This window comes from Acinonyx jubatus, chromosome A3 (genome assembly GCF_027475565.1).
Source record: "Acinonyx jubatus isolate Ajub_Pintada_27869175 chromosome A3, VMU_Ajub_asm_v1.0, whole genome shotgun sequence".
Lineage (NCBI taxonomy): Eukaryota > Metazoa > Chordata > Mammalia > Carnivora > Felidae > Acinonyx > Acinonyx jubatus.
Window position 1 is genome coordinate 115,900,794 of NC_069388.1, and position 16,967 is coordinate 115,917,760.

General features: G+C 41.2%; 2 protein-coding genes across 8 annotated transcripts in view; one reads left to right on the forward strand and one right to left on the reverse strand.

The window, feature by feature from the left end:
• Positions 1–16,967, forward strand: part of RBKS (ribokinase) — a 100,178-nt gene that overhangs the window by 18,547 nt on the left and 64,664 nt on the right. For all 6 annotated transcript variants that reach the window (XM_053201070.1, XM_053201071.1, XM_015064184.3 and 3 more), the window contains exons 3-5: positions 10,652–10,715; positions 11,648–11,710; positions 15,058–15,222. In XM_053201070.1, the coding sequence (XP_053057045.1) occupies positions 10,652–10,715; positions 11,648–11,710; positions 15,058–15,222 (292 nt within the window). The remainder of the gene's footprint in view (positions 1–10,651; positions 10,716–11,647; positions 11,711–15,057; positions 15,223–16,967) is intronic.
• Positions 3,188–16,967, reverse strand: part of MRPL33 (mitochondrial ribosomal protein L33) — an 88,692-nt gene continuing 74,912 nt past the window's right edge. The window contains exons 4-6 of one of the 2 annotated variants that reach the window (XM_053201075.1): positions 15,490–15,653; positions 9,175–9,226; positions 3,188–8,416 (exon numbers count right to left, since the gene is read on the reverse strand). In XM_053201075.1, coding sequence (XP_053057050.1) covers positions 8,292–8,416; positions 9,175–9,226; positions 15,490–15,653 — 341 coding nt within the window. In that variant the 3' untranslated portion in view covers positions 3,188–8,291. The remainder of the gene's footprint in view (positions 8,417–9,174; positions 9,227–15,489; positions 15,654–16,967) is intronic. The other variant, XM_053201076.1, reaches the window with a different exon arrangement.

The following is a 16,967-nucleotide window of genomic DNA, read 5'->3' on the forward strand; positions in this document are numbered from 1 at the left end:
CTGGCTGTTTGGTCAAAAACATCACATGAAGCGCAAGATTCAAAGTAAGAAACCCTCGTTTGCTAAGGTTGAACTCTTGATAGATTTTAAGTGTCAATCATCCATGAATTATTGATGACCCATTACATGCTAGGAATTGTGAGGCGAGGAGAGGGAGCTGTAGGCCTGACCTCTCCTGTACTTGATTAGAAATGAAGGGTTTGGGGAGTCATCAGATGGTGCTGACTTAACGGGGGCTTGGGAACTGGAAAAAGGACAATATTTCCTGGCTGGGAAAACGTGGACAGAGAATGGGTATGGGAAGCAAAGTACCAAAAATGGCTGCTCTGGGAAGAGAGGAGTTCCCTAGAGCGGAGCCGTAAAAGGAGAGATTAGAGAACCCCTCTTGGAAGCTTCATAAATGCTATTCATGTAGCCATGAAAGTCAAAATTGGATGTCCCCTGGGATCTCATCCAACTCGAAGATTGAGATTGGTGTTATTTTGGGTCTGTTGAATTTGAGGCAAAGAGAAACGCAAAATAGAAATATTTGAGTTGTGGAAGTGAACTTGGGAAGTGAATCATGCAACCATCAGGAGTGGATGTGAGAGGAATAGACAGCAGAGGGCTGTATTTGGGGAAATGTTACAGTTAGGAGTTTGATAAAGCAGTGGTGCTGTTTTATTCCAGTCCGTGTATGACAGTTTGTGTTAACACCTGTGCAGTTTGGAAAGTGCTTTATATCTACTGTGCCCCTGATGCAGTCATCTGCTGTCCAGCCCCGTGCAAGGCTTCAGCATGGGTATCTGTACAGAGAGGATAAGAAAGCATGGCTTCAGCCAAAACCCATACGGGGTGCCTTTGCTTAGATAACCTGGAACCTTTAGACACATATTTCTTTAGCTTAATGTTCTTAGACTTCTTTATATATCTGTAGATGTCTATAGATATATGTAGATAGATAGGTGATGTATTTCATATAGGTATAGATATGGATATAGATATATATATAGATATAGACATTTTTTTAAGTAGATTTCATGCCCAGCGTGGAGCCCAACGTGGGGCTTGAACTCACAACTCTGAGATCAAGACCTGAGCTGAGACCAAGAGTCAGACACTTAACTGACTTTGCAGTATTCTTAGACCTGTTAAAGAGAAAAATATCTTAGGGGTGCCTGGGTGGCTCAGTTGGTTGGGCATCCAACTTCAACTCAGGTCATGATCTCACAGCTTGTGGGTTTGAGCCCTTCCTCAAGCTCTGTGCTGACAGCTCAGAGCCTGAAGCCTGCTTTGGTCTCTGTGTCTCCATCTCTCTCTCTGCCCCTCCCCTGCTCGTGCTCTTTCTCTTAAAAATAAACAAACATTAAAAAAAATTTTTTTTAAGAAAAATTGGTGCGCCTGGGTGGCTCAGTCGGTTAAGTGTCCAACTTCAGCTCAGGTCAGAATCTCACAGTTCGTGAATTCGAGCCCCACATCAGGCTCTGTGCTGACAGCTCAGAGCCTGGAGCCTGCTTTAGATTCTGTGCCTCCCTGTCTCTGTGCCGCTTCCCCACTCACGCTATGTCTGTCTGTCTGTCTCTCTCTCTCTCTCTCTCTCTCTCTCTCTCTCTCTCTCTCTCTCTCAAAAATAAACATTAAAAAAAATTTTTTTAAGAAAAATATCTTTTATAGTAGAAGGTATCATTATCCATTAATCTTGATATTTTTTTCCATTGGTGAAGTATTTTCTTATTAAGTAAATTAGCCAACCTGCTGTATAGCAGTTTTTTAAAGATGACGACTTTCAAGTGGAAACCAAAATCATGACATTACTCCAGATAAAAATGAACAGATGGAGCAAAAGAAAAACAGGTAGAAAATTTCCTACAGTTTTCTTAGCGACATTAACTTACCTACTACTACCCTGCAACAAACTAAAATTCAAGCTCTGGTGAAGTAAGACTGATGGCACATGCAAAACATCTTCTTTTGAGCTCAGGGGAATTATTTGCCAAGATACTGTGATGAGGACTGTTAAGCAAGAGTCCGTCGATATGTATCCAGGGCAACGTGTAATAATGAAACACTTCAAGTTGTTAAGAGTTGTACAGTCAGTACTCAACTGAGTCGTGGGCCCAAGGCCACAGTCAAAGGATAACTGGAAATGATATTTTCAGATTAAAATTCTAGGCAGATATCATAGAAAACGAAAGTCTTCTTGGCAGGGCAAAGAGTCTGTTAGAATACCTTTCATAATACCTGATTTTTGTGTTTCCTCTTCCACCATTCCATTGAAGATAAATGTTGGAGGAGGAAGTTGTTTCTAGATATCCAAAACTGGCTGCTAGGGAGGACCTTGGGAGAATAAAGAGTTCAAGTTGTGGTTGCCTGGAATGAGCCCAAAGACCCTGCTTCTTGTGCGGTGGAAAGGAACCCTGAGCAGGCAAGGACCCAAATAACCCCGATCTCAAATCAGCCAACTGGGAAGACGCTCAAGGACCCTGGTCTTGCTTTCCTCAAACATGACATTATCAAAACTCACTAGGTCCATCTGGCTGGCTCATTTGGTAGAGCATGTGACTCTTGATCTTGGTGTCATGACTTCAAGCCCCACATTGGGCATAAAGCTTACTTAAAAAAAAAAAAAAAGACAGGGCACCTGGGTAGCTCAGTCAGTTGAGCGCTGACTTCAGTTCAGGTCATGATCTCACAGTTTGTGAGTTCAAGCCCCACATCGGGCTCTGTGCTGACAGCTCAGAGCCTACAGCCTACTTCAGATCCCGTGTCTCCCTCTCTCTCTGCCCCTCCCCAACTCACGCTCTCTCTCTCTCCCTCAAAAAGAAAATAAATATTAAAAAAAATTTAATGAAAATAAAAAGGTAAAAGAAAAAAAAACTAATAAAAACAGCTGTGTGTTTTCCCTGAGGAATGGGCAGATATTAAGCTCTGTGACAGAAGCAGTATATTAGAGCCACGCATTCAAGGTCTGACCCTCAGGCATTCTGCAAACTGTCAGTGGTCTGGACATTACAGAAATTGAGAATAAGCAATTAGAAATATTTATAGCAATTTTACAGAGGAATTTTATAGCTGTTGAATATAATAGTAATAATAAATTAAGCCTTGTATTTTGTAGGATTTTTTTCTGTTTTTATTTGTTATATATATATTTTATTTGTTATATATTTATTTGTTATATTTGTTATATTATTTGTAAATATATAAATATATTTGTTATATTATGGAATTATTAGTCCACAATGGATTGAAAATGAAAAAAGAAAAAAAAAACTGAGCCTTCACTACAGATGGTTTGAAAAGCAGTATATTAGAGTACTCATCATCTTAACCAAAAAGGTGCCTTGTCAGTTAGATTACTGTGGGACAGTCAACTGTGCAGTAAGATTTAGTTTTCAAAGATCAAAAATTAGTCACCATCCATTTCCAAGTAATCCCATTCCAGGAATGAAGTGAAATTTATCCTTTCCTGAGCTCTGCTGTAGGACAACTGGCTAGAACTAATGGTTATATTGATTGGAATGCTTGGCCACATGTCCAAACACAGGGTACCCTATGACCCTAACCAAATAATGTGTGTCTCATATAGGAAGAATGGAAGAAATAATTGGGTTACCACCAACTCACCTCCACTCTTGGATAAGCAGGCCTCGCAATACTGATTGTAGCATTAATTTTGTATGTTAAGGGCCATTATGAAGCTAAACACCCATTTAGATAGGATTTAAACCACCAGCTAGCTTAAACAAGTGGAATCGTATATATTCTTCTTTCCTCTTTTAGGCAAAGCCACAAGTAACAAGTTAAAAAAAAATAATATTCTGAGGGACTTATTCAAAAAAGCAACTGCCAGGTTTTGTCATAGGACAACAAATGCATGTTAGTATCCCTAACCTGCTGTTCATTAGGACTTTTGGGACTGAAATGTCACAGAATGTCTTGAGTCACAAATATTAAATTGTGTTCAACTTCATTTGAGTGTTAATTATGTTTTTGTGCACTCTACCTTTGAAAGTTGGCAATCTGTTTTAATATATGTGATAAATTTCTTAGCAGAATATTCAACTTCATGTGACCTTGAGTACGGTATCTTGGTCCTCTAGGTTTTATTTTCCTCAACTATGTGTTGATGGATAGAATTACTAGATGTTTTCTACCATTCAAGGATTCCAAGAAGCCCATTTCTCAGCCATTTTGAAACGTGGATGTTTGTTTGTTATAAATGTAGTGCTAACTGAAGTTACTTTCCTCAGCATTAGGTCCCGGTTCTAAACTATGGAAGCCATGACTGGCTCTCCCTCAATGCAGAGAGCATTCTCAGTGGTAAGAGTGAAGGAAATATCTCAGTAGCCTTAGCTGGAGGAAATGTTCTTGCTCCTGATACACCCAGCCCTTTTGTTTTCCGTGATTCTAATTTACATCTCCCTATAGCTGCATTATCCAAGATGGTAGCCACTAGCCACGTGCAGCTAGATTTAAATGTAATTAAAATAAAAGTGTAAATTGAGTTGCTCAATCATACTGGCTGCATTTCAAGTGCCTGTTTTGGGCAGCACAGTTAGAGAACGTTTCATCCTTGCAGAAAGTTGTATTCAGCTGCATTGCTCTACAGTCTTCAGGATAGAGCTAAGCCTGGGATTTCCTGAAGAGTCCCTCGGGTTCTAGGAGTTGCCTTAGCATAAGTGCAAGTAGTTGTCCATAATTGCCAATGACCTGGCTTCTTTCACCTGGAACAGGCTCCCTCAGACTATGGTTTTCCCAGAATCCTTCTACCCAAAAGTGGTTTTCCCAGAACCCTTTTACCCGAAAGTATTTCACTGCTACTATCTGAAAGGATAGTGTAGGAGTGCCTTCAAGAGGGCTGTTTAGGAGCAAAACCTTCTATAGACCCTTTTGGCAGCCACTGCTAGGAGAGTCTGAGTGCCTGTGGTCACATCCCTCTAAGAATGATAAGATAGGGGCGCCTGGGTGGCTCAGTTGGCTAAGCATCTGACTTCGGCTCAGGTCATGATCTTGCGGTTCGTGAGTTTGAGCCTCCCCCACTGTCAGCCTGCGCTCACAGCTCAGAGCCTAGAGCCTGCTTCGGATTCTGTGTCTTCCTCTCTCTCTCTACCCCTCCCCTGCTCTCTCTCTCTCTCTCTCTCTCAAAAATAAACCAACATTAAAAAAATTTTTAAGAATGATAAAATAGGCCCAAGAAAATAAACAGGCAACTAAGATGACCAAATACTTATGAACACATTTCACGTACAGGGCTTGAGTCTTGCTAAGCTAGAGTCTCCAAGAAGCTTTAGGAAGGCTAGACCTTTAGGGAGATTGTTTAGGCAAACAACATAAGATGATATTCAATTAAATGTTTAATGGTATCTATTAGGAATGCTCTAGGAGTTTAGGAAATGAGAGCATTAAGAAGGGCTAGAATAGGGAAGGTAGGCTTTAAGTTGTGCTTGAAAAACAGGTAAGGTTTGATTAGGTAGAGAGAGGAAAGGACTTCCAAGTTCTCAGAAGGCAAGGAAATAGACATGACTGAATTGTATTCACCTTGTGTTTTAACACAAATGATCATACCAAGTTAACAGTGCTTTTCTACTGACCACTCTGTAGAACAGAGAAATCCAACTACTTTTGCCAAATAAGAGTGTTAGAAAGAGAAGCCAGCAAAGCAAGGGGGAGCGAGCCTAGCCACGTGAAAATGAGACCAGAGTCAGCAAACACAAGCGCAGCAATCTTTGTAGCTTTACAATACCTTGATCCCAGTGTTGGACCCTGATGGGCCCCTCGCCCCCAGCAGATTCTGTAGGCGACACTCCTCCATGTTCCCACTTAGCGGACTTCCCACCCCAGCGCCAGGCAGGACTGTGCTCTCCCTTTTCATTTCTTCCACGCAAAGCTTTACGCACACTCTCCCAGCAGGCCGAGGCTGGAGTCATTGCAGTCACCTGGTGCACCTGCCTCGGTCTCACCTGCACAGGGCCTGGTTCAATTGATGTGGCCTGTAACCCGAGCACCCGGATGTCTATAAACTCCTCGGGAGCTACCGATGCACAGCGAAGGCTGAGAACTATCGGTTTCCTACTTGCCAGAGAGAACTCACCCCGTCCCACCCTACCTAGCTCAGGTGGAACAATTTGCAGCAAAATATAAAGAATTTTAATTAGCTCGATAATGGCAGAAACTGAAATTCGATTCCAAGTTTCCTGACTTCCACACGCACTATTTTGCTTCACAGCCAAGATACTTACATGTCAAGTTCTCTTGCCAGGTTAATAAGCAAGATGTGACCGGGAAAACAGGGAAGACTCCAGAGACACCTATGAAGGTTGCTTTATGACATTATTTCATGTCGTTTTTATTTCAAGGACCTTCCCTTTGCATCATTCACTGTGATTTTCAAGGTAGCTTCACTCAGCTGTCAGTGGTAGTCATTGCAGGACACCTGCTTGGGTTCTGTTCCTGTGACTCCTGGTTATCAGTGTCCAGAGACTGGGGAAGAGGCTTACATTCGAGTCAGAAGTAAGCACAGGGGATGGGAAAGTGTTCACTTCGCTCCACCTTTTTTAAAGGAAATCCAGCAGAATAAATGATTGTGTAAGAGGTTCGAGGATGGGGAAATCGGGAAAATGGCGTTCTTTAAGTATTACATAGCACAAGGCATCTGTGTGACTCTGTAATGCAGAAAGAAAGGACTCAGATCTCTGTTGCCTTTTTGTCTACATTTCGATGTAATATGTATGTCTAAGACACAGACATCCTCCCAGTTGGCTCTGTTATTCTTGTGGAAGCAGCAGGATACATGGTTACATTAAACAGCATTAGTTACACCATTAATGGAGATGTTACGTTTTTATTATAATAATAGTAATACAGTCTTATTTTTTAAATACTTTAATGCACCCTCAGGCTTGCTTCCATGATCAAGTGCTCTTCTGTTTGAAAATAGGGAGCAACAGGAAGAATTGGAAGCATCAGGGAGAACCAGATGGACAGGAAAGTAGTTTATAAGATTGAATCCAAGAAGCAGGAGCCCTGCCCCTCCCCGCAAGGGAAGCCGCCCTGGTAGCAGCAGTAACTGCCATGGTGATGATGAGGATGACGATGACAATGATAATGACAGTGATAGCACCAAGCCATTATTTAATCCTTTACGGTTTTAAGCACACTTCATGCATGTTATTTTATCCTCACAGGTGCTGTGACTTTCCAGATAAGGAAACTGAGGCCAAGAGGCAGTTAAAAGCAACCTTCCCAGGGGCGCTTCGGTGGCTAAGTCAGTTGAGCGTCCAACTTTTGCTCAGGTCATGGTCTCAATGATTCGTGAGCTCGAGTCCTGCATGGGGCTCTCTGCTGTCAGCACACAGCCCACTTTGGATCCTCTGTCCCCTCCATCCTCTCGCTGTCCCAACCCAGCTCACACTCTCTCTGTTTCTCTCTCTCTCTCTCTCTCTCTCTCTCAAAAATAAACATTTTTTTTTAAAATGTGCCTTGCCCAAAACCACACAGGAGGTGTGAGGGCACTTCTGACTTCCATGACACAAGTGCAAAGGTCGTCTTCCTGTTCTCAGGCTTCTTATCACTCCTTTTACTTTGTAATGTAGCTCCACAACCCAGATGCAAAGTTAACGGGGCTAAGGTTGACTTCTGTAAATCCTCAGCAGTGCTGTTACTTTTCCATTATTTTTTAGTTACGAGATTTTTCTTTTTGTCATGGGAATATCAAAGAAGGCAAAAGCAAAGTATGTTGTTTCACCTCTCACGTAGAGCTTAGAACACCAGCCAACAGGTTTGCCAGGAAGTCACTATTGGAATAAATCTGGAACCATAACCGTCAGCAAGGGACGCAGCCATCAGGTGATTCCCCAAGCAGAAGAAGACAGCTATTGCAGCCATTAAAATACCACTGCGGCAAGTCTGAGCAGGCCATCCCTTCCTCATTATGCCTCGGATGCGCCTGATATTCCACTTGGTGTGACGGGTGTCTCTGTACGCCTTCTTTTCCCTGCAGTATTAGCAGTTTCTTGAAGGCAAAGCCAAGTGTTTTGGGGCTGCCTCCTCCTCTCCAACAATTCTCCCTAATCACTGCACTTCCAAATGTTTGTATCATCACCACCATTTATCAGACATGCCTTTGGTGTTCACCTTAAACAGATTTTGCCTGTATTAAACTGATAGGAAAGGGAGAAAGAAGTTTCTTTGCTCTAATTTGTACCGGGCCCCACATGCTGAGGAATGGCCTTCCTTTAATCCCTACAATATTCTTGTAGTGATGCTTTCCCCAACTATATCACATCTTTTTTTTTAATGTTTATTTATCTTTAGAGACAGAGAGCAGGGAGGAGCAGAGAGAGAGGGAGAGAGAGAATCCCAAGCGGGCTCCGCACGGTCAACACAGGGCCTGACGCAGGGCTCGATCCCATGAACTGTGAGATCATGACCTGAGCTGAAATCAAGAGTTAGATGCTTAACCGACTGAGCCACCCAGGCGTCCCTCCCAACTATATCACATCTTGATTGCCCATGGGAGAGAGTTAAATAATGTTTAAAAACAGATGAGAAAACAGTTTGTTTCTGGTATGAATCTTTGACCTAAGAAATGGGATGCTTTGGTAGATAAATGGCCAGCCTCCCACCAAGAAAACCTTTGACAAATGACCTCCCTCCACTGGGCACTGTCCCCCACAGCAGTGCTTTATAGTGGACACTCTTCTTTGTAGAGACAGAAATGCTGCTCATAAGAAATTATTATATATTATTTGAGATTATTGCCTACTCAGCATTTCTACCAGAAAAGCACAGGGAAAAGTGTTCTTTGAGAAAGAAGCTCTCGAAGGAGGCATTTAAATTGGGTCAGCAAACTACCGCCCATGGAGCAAATCTTGCCTACCATGTGTTTTTATAAAGTTTTACTGGAACACAGCTACATCCATTTGTTTACAGATTTTCTTCGGCTGCTTTCACACTGCAACAGCAGAGCTGAATCGCTGCAAAAGAGACCGTCTGACCAACAGTGTCCGAACTATTACCCATCTGGCCTTTTATGGAAAAAAAAATTTTCCAACCCCTGATCTAGACCATCCAGAATCTTACCAGGAAATTGTATCTTCACTCATTGAGGAACTTGACCCAAGTAACCTCCTAGGTTTCTTTCTATCGATATATCCAGAGGGGAACAATTTTCTGTGGAAAGGCAGAACTCACCAGGAGTGGCTGAGACCCAGACAGATACATGATCCAATGACACGGTGCTCACCTGCAGGACAAAAAAGTAGTTCCGGAGTGAAGCCTAAAAGCCTACGGGTGCCAAGAAGGTAACATAAATTGCAATAGGCCTGGTAGGGGCTGTGGTCAACTAGACAGCATGGGCACACCTTTGGGGCAGATCCAGCTGGGTTCCCTTGCAGGAATGTGGGCCCAGCATTACCAGAACATCTGAATTTTCAGGACCTCCTGGAAACTTGTTTTTGTGAAGCCTCCTGATACTTAAATGGTGACAGCTGATTAAAATTTAAAATACAATAGGAGAAAACAACTATAACACTGTACGTCAACTATACTGGAATTAAAATCATAAAAATAGGAGGGCATCCACACAAAAACCTGCACATGAATATTCACAGGAGCCTAAATTTATAATTACCAAAATTTGGAAGCAACCCAAGATGTCCTTCGGTGGGTGAATGGATAAAGTGCAGAACGTCCATACCATGGAATATTTTTCAGCACTAAAAAGAAACGAGTGATCAAGCCATAAAAAAGACATGCAGGAAACTCAGATATATTTACTAAGTGAAAGAAGCCCGTCTTAAAAGGTTACATATTATATGATTCCAATGATACGGCATTCTGGAACAGACAAAACTATGGAGACAGTAGAAAGATCAGTGGTTGCCAAGGACTTGGAGGGAGAGAGGGATGAATAGGCAGAGCACGAAAGGTTTTCAGGGCAGTGAATCCATCCGGATAAGATTGTAATGGTGGATAAGTGTCTATACATTTGTCAGAACCCATAGAATGTACAACACCAGAGCGAACCCTAATGTAAACTATGGAGTTTGGGTGATAATGATGTGCCAACATAGGATCAATGGTTGTAACAAATCTGCCACCCTAATTATGTTGCCTATGAATGGAAGAGGAGTGAGTGTCCAAGGAAAAACTGAAGGATCACTAGCAGAATGCATGCTGGGACTCAAGAACGACAGACTTTCACTACACCAAGTTACCCAAGTTGGCGACAGCTTTTTAAATTCCCCCTTCTCTGCCCCCATCCCGTGTCAAAGAAGACTCTAAAACACCAGGCAAGTCATGACAAAGATGCCCTCATTTATAGTGAAGTACAAACAACTGAGATTCTTCATAAATATTGAGGGCCGTTGATGGTGGACAGCACAGTGGTGATTTCCACAGGAACAGATCCAAATGAGAGCAAAGTGATTGAACTTGGGACAGTCATTTAATGCTTCACGTTTTAGGTTGGATGCAAGTGGAACATTAATATATAACAATTATTTGGGCTGAAATCAAGTCTAGCATCTTACATTAAGAAGATTAATTAGCTAATGTTTATAAAGTACTGTGCAGATATGCCCTTTTAAAATGCTAAGTATTCTAAAAACTACATTGTAGCATTTTACTAAACGTAAAAGATCTAACATTCATCATTTCTTTGGTACAGGTTGGCAAAGATTCTTTTGGCAACGATTATATAGAAAACTTAAAACAGAATGATATTTCTACAGGTAAAATTTCATCTTTTTTAAAGTTAGTTTTTATGACTTTCCTCTGGGATCTGGTTACAAGAAAAGTTGAATATAGAATAGAATTATTAGATCCTCCTCTGGTGGCCAGAGAATTTTTATGCACAGCTCTGTCTCATCTTGCTTAAATGTCGTTTGGTTAATTCTTTCATGTACATTCCTCCAGATGGGAATAAAATGATAGGAGATTACAAACCTTCATCTCATGGAAATGTTTCTAAAGCAGGTGACAAGAGAAAACAGGTGCTACGTTCACAAAAGATATTTTGAGAAAGGTCATTGAATGTCATGGCTGGAAATGATCTTAGAAACCACTGAAGCCGATACCATTGTTGCACAAAAGAGAAACGAAGGCCAGATCAGTTCTCAATTTGTCCAAGAGCACACAGCTAGTTGGAGCTAGAGCCACGAGTAGAATGCAGGTCTTTGGCTCCATTTCAAGGCTTTTTGCCGCTGCCAGAGGCTGCCTGATCAACATTTCCATTTACGCTCCAGACCATAATGCTTCATGAGACACAAAGTTTATGAAGAAACACAAACAAGTGCATTGCATAGGTTTGACTTTAATCTCTCATCTGAAGCCTATCATTTCTTTCACTGAAGAAAAAAAAATGGTGGTCTAGAAAAATGCATGTGGATATGCTATGAGTAATTTGGGTGATTTGGCAGTGGCGGGGGGGAGTCTGCTGGGTTGTTACTAATGCAGAATGAAGGTGCGACAAAGTAAAGACTTCTGTCTTCCTTGTTGTATAGGTGATGGGTATAAATTAGCGGTAATTAGTTATTTCTTTTATCATCCCAGATGGCTAAAGGTTAAAAAGCTTTTCCAGCGATTAGTGGTGCATTGAAATCGCTAAAATAGATTGTCCGTGCCAGGCTGTATATACATGATTGTAATTTCTTTTTTCTTTTAGAATTTACATATCAGACTCAAGATGCTGCTACAGGAACTGCTTCTATAATTGTCAATAATGAAGGTACGTGTTTCGCATATTAGAGTGTCATTTTAGGAAGCAGTTCGTGTCCAGAACTAGAACAGAAGCATCAGTTTTTACTCTAATCCTATGGATTTCTTACTATGCCCACCAGTCTAAGGCCTAAGGTGTGGTCTTTCTAGTTTAAAAAATGAGTGTTTCCCTTTATTTATACTTCCCAGGTTGATCATTTAAATATAAAATTGTCCATCCAATACATATGAAGTGTTACAGTTGCCTCAAAATAATATTTATATCCTATAATGTCCCATTACCCTTCACGTGAACTCAGAATTGGTATTTGTCTCTAAAAGCAGTTAAGTATTCATCCATCATTTCAGTTATACTAGGTAAATAAATGTAAATAGATAGGTGCACAAGGAAGTTAATGAATCATATTTATAGAATATTTACTGAGCAAATGGCAGCAACTAATTACTTCCAACTTATCATTAGCATTCAATTTTGTCTGCTCTTTAAACGGCAATCAAATCTTAAAAGTCTATATATACAACCATGTCTGTCTGTCACAGGGCCTTGCGACAGTTGAAACATTTGTCTTTAAAAACAGTAACTTCCCTTTACCCTCAAGTAAAGTTTTCATAATTTCTTCCCACTATTTTAAGTATAAAAAAAACCTGCATAAGATTCTTGAATTCAGAATGACCCAGCATTCCAAGGGGCACCTAGGACAGAACCTAGTGCATTGCGGGCAGTGTGCACTGTGTGAAATTAGGATTTGTCAAAGTAACATCCTTTTTTTGTTTAAAGTTTATTTACTTTGAGAGAAAGAAAGGTTGGGAGCGGGGATGGGTAGAGAGAGGGAGAGAGAGAATCCCAAGCAGGCTCCCTGCTGCTAGCCCAGAGCGCATTGTGGGGCTCAATCTCATGAACCGTGAGACCATGACCTGAGCCGAGATCAAGAGCCACTCAACCGACTGAGCCACCCAGGCCCATGCCCGGCCCCTGTCATAATTAGGTCTTTGATGTAGGATAGTTTCACACAATCATTTCTCACAGAAGATACAGAATATTCAGCTCTACTCCAGTGATCCCCAAGTTGCAATAACAATGAAAAAATGTATCCCACTTAAAGAAGATAATGTATCCCACTTAAAGAAGATAAAATTTGTCATTCTAACAATAGCCTGTGTTCATTACTTTAAGCTACGTCTTAAGTAATTATTGCCGCCTGTCTTAAACCTCTGTCTTAAACCTCCCTTTTGTGTTCTAGGGATATCTTTGAGTTCCATTTCTAGCCTATCCATGGAACAAGTTCCTGCCTTTCCCATACAAAGATACAGTTTTATATGACGTATTGAGTGCCTGTTATGATAGAACTTGTCAGATTTGTGTATAGGATACGGTTATACCCTTGAGGATACAGATTGCCTTAGAGGAGCTAACACAAATACCCAGAGAGGGGACAGTCGGCTCCCATAAGTGAAGGAATGAATAGCAAGGTGAAGTCAGGAGTGCAGTCTTGACAAGTTGAGTTTGAGGCCGGAACGATCCAGCCAAATGGCAGTGTCTGTCAGACAGCTGTAGCCTAAGTCCTGCTGCTCATCAGCCAAGGCCAGGCCAGAAACATAGATTTGGGAGTCAGCAACCCAGAAGCAGCAGTTGGTGCTAGCAGAGAGAATGAGGTCACCGAAGGAGAAAAGGAAGGAGATATGTTGTCTCTCAGTGTGTGTGGGTACTTTGAATTTTTCCAGTCCCAAGACTGGGTTTATGCTGAACCATCCCCACTTTTTTAAGTCCTCCTTGCGGCCAACAGACACATCTGTGGTAAGATGATAGGCTAGCATGTGTTCTGTGTTCAGAGGTAATTTTAGGTCATGTCTATACAGGATCAGCACGAGCAGCCTGGAGTGCAAAGAAATGGCTGCTACAACTCATCTCTCTAGGTCCGTGCCGTCCAAAAGAAATATAATGCAAGCCACATACATAATTTTAAGTTTTCCATGAGGCACATTTTAAGAAATAAAAAGAGGGGTGCCTGGGTGGCTCAGTCGATTAAGCATCCAACTCTCGGTTTTGGCTCAGGTCATGGTCTCAGGGTTTCGTGAGTTCAAGCCCTGCATCAGGCTCCGTGTTGACAGCACAGAGCCTGCCTGGGATTCTCTCTCGTGCTCTCTCTCTGCCCCTCCCCCACTCACACTGTCTCTGTCTCTCTCAAAAAGTAAATAAATAAGCTTTAAAAAAAATTAAAAGTAGGGGGCACCTGGGTGGCTCAGTCAGTTAAGTGTCCGACTTCGGCTCGGGTCATGATCTCACAGTTCGTGGGTTCAAGCCCTGTTTTGGGCTCTGCGCTGAGAGCTCAGAGCCTGGAGCCTGCTTCGGATTCTGTGTTTCTTTCTCTCTGCCCCTCCCCCACTCACACTCTGTCTCTCTCTCTCAAAACTAAACATTAGAAAAAATTTTTTTTACAAAATAAAAAGTAAAAAGAAACAGGTAAGATTAACCTTAATATACTCGCTTAACCCAATATCTCTCAAATATTATCTTTTCAACATGGAATCAAAATGTTCTTAAAAAGTAATAAGAGATTTGACCTTCTCGTCTTTGTACTCAGTCTTTAAAATCTGCTATTCATTGTACAGTTGAAGCACATGTCAATTTAGACAAGACACATTTCAAGTGCTCAACAGCCACCTGTGGCTTACACTCATGGAAAGCACAGCTCTGGAGAGTTCACTAACATAAATGCACCCCCAGTCCTTCCCCATTTAGGTGGGATTATAGACTGTGGGTCCAAGTGATGAGTATTCAAGATCCTTTACCCCTGCTTCTGTTTGATCTGGTGCTGGATAGGCCAAATATCCTCTCTCTGCCTTAGCTGGTATAGCTTTCCATCTGTTAGCTATTATAAACTATGTTTTGACCTTCAGAATCACTTTTCAGAGATACCCTAGGTTATGTACATGAACTGACTGCATACTATTGAGCCTTAGTTTTTAGTGTTAGGCAAGTTTATTCCTATTTATACACATCATTACCACATCTGTCATCTAGGATTCAGAATCTTTACCACATACATCGTACCAGCCATTTTTAAGTATGTTATATATCACCTCCCAGCTAGTATTCTTTGTATATGAGAATATTAATGGGGAAATATTTTTTAGATTTTTCAAAATTATCAGAATAATATTGATCTTACAGAGCAGGAATAGTGTAAAAAAAGATACAGTAGGAATACAGAACTTCACCTAAATTGCCTAGAAATGTTAAAATTAATACTTACAACACATTTAACATAGTGACTTTGTAAGGGATTGTAACATTGCAGAATATCATTGCTTGGCTTTGCTTGGATTTTAATATAAATATGTAGGAATTCTTTATAGGCCAGAATATCATCATAATAGTGGCCGGAGCGAATTTACTTTTGAATACTGAAGACCTGAGGGAAGCAGCCAAGGCCATCAGCAGAGCCAAAGTAATGATCTGCCAGCTAGAAGTAACTCCGGAAACTTCTTTGGAAGCCCTGACCATGGCCCACAGCAATGGAGGTGATTTTACATATTTATTCTTCTTCCTAGAAAAGCGTTTATCCCTGTTTTAATGAAAGGTAACCTTTCAAGTTAAGCAATGCAGTACTTTTCCTGTAGTAAAATATCCTCTCTCCAGCCTGTAAGATTCACGGTCTTCTTATAGTTCTTCATAAGGTTAGAAAAGCTTATAAATTGGGTACAAAATAACCTGAGTAGCATTTCTGATATCCAGCGATATAAATCTTCAATCTAGTGAGCAGAAATAATGCAAATAGCGACTAGTACCTCAGAAGCAGCCCATGGTCCCACAGTGGAATGATCGCTTTTCCGAGAAGCGAGGTCAAGCTGCGTGTCCTGTATGATGCCTGCCCAGCTAGGTATATTTTGATAAACGTCTCTAGGAGCTGAAGATTCGTTCTTTCTCGTTTTCGTAAAACTCCATCCCTGTTCTATAAACAACAGATTATTTGTATGTAATATTCTCTACGTTGTCAAGGTCTTTTAAGTCTTTGGTTTCATTTGACCTTAGCTTTTGGAAATTTTCAAACAGACAAAGGTACAGAGAACTGCACAATGAAACCCTTCACTTGGCTTCAGCAGTTATCAACACATGGCTAACGTTGATTCATCTGCCCTCGTGCTCACTCCCCCCACTCCACCCCCAGCCAAGAACAAACTCTTTAAAAATCCAAATGGTTTCTTTCTGTTTGCTTCTGTTTCACCGTTGACTTGTAGGCAAAGCATCTTCTTATTTAGACTCCATGTCTGTTCCTTGTTAGCTTTGTGGTCTTTCCAGAACCATCTGATGTTTCTGAGCCTTGTCTGTCAAACACATCTAGAAATACCCCCCGACAGAATTGTTCTAATAGTGAAACAAAATAAAATAAAACATGATGCCAAGCCTGGTGTCATGAATCTCAGTAAATTCCAAATGTCTTCCCCTTTTCACTTTTCTCTTTAAAGTAAAATCAGGATTGGGGTGTTGAGCCTGGGTGGCTCAGTTGGTTAAGTGTCCGACTTCGGCTCAGGTTATGATCTCGCAGTTCATGAGTTCGAGCCCCACTGTGCTGACAGCTCAGAGCCTGGGGCCTGCTTCAGATTCTGTCTCCCTCTCTGCCCTTCCCCCCCTCTCGTGCTCACTTGCTCGCTCTCTCTCTTTCTCTCTCTCAAAAATGAATAAATACTTTAAAAACTAAATAAATAAAGTAAAATCAGGGTCATATCCAGGGCATCTGGGTGGCTTAGCTGATTAAGCATCCAACTTCAGGTTGTGTCATGATCTCACGATTCATGGGTTCAAGCCCCACATAGGGCTCTGTGCTGTCAGCACAGAGCCTGCTTCAGATCCTCTGTCTCCCTCTCTCTCAGCCCCTCCCCTGCTCACTCTTGCTCTCTCAAAAATAAAAATATTAAAAAAAAATTTTTTAATTGAAAGTAAATTTAGGGTCATATCCTGATCTCAGCACCATTTGGTCAAAAATATATATAGCAAAATAAAAAGTAGCCACTCCAAGACAGTAGCTTCCTTTTGATATTGTGACCATAGTTCTGTGATTTACATTGACTTTTCCACATGAAACGTTCTCATCAAGATACAAAACTAAAAAGAAAAGAAGAAAAAGAACAGTAAGTGTATGTGTGTGTGTGTTTGCATAAGTGATTTCTCCCCAAAGTCTACACCATTTTAAATAGCAGTAAATGGAAAGTAAGTTACTTGAAATGATTTTGTGGAGAATTTTTAAATGTATGTCCTGATTTAACAA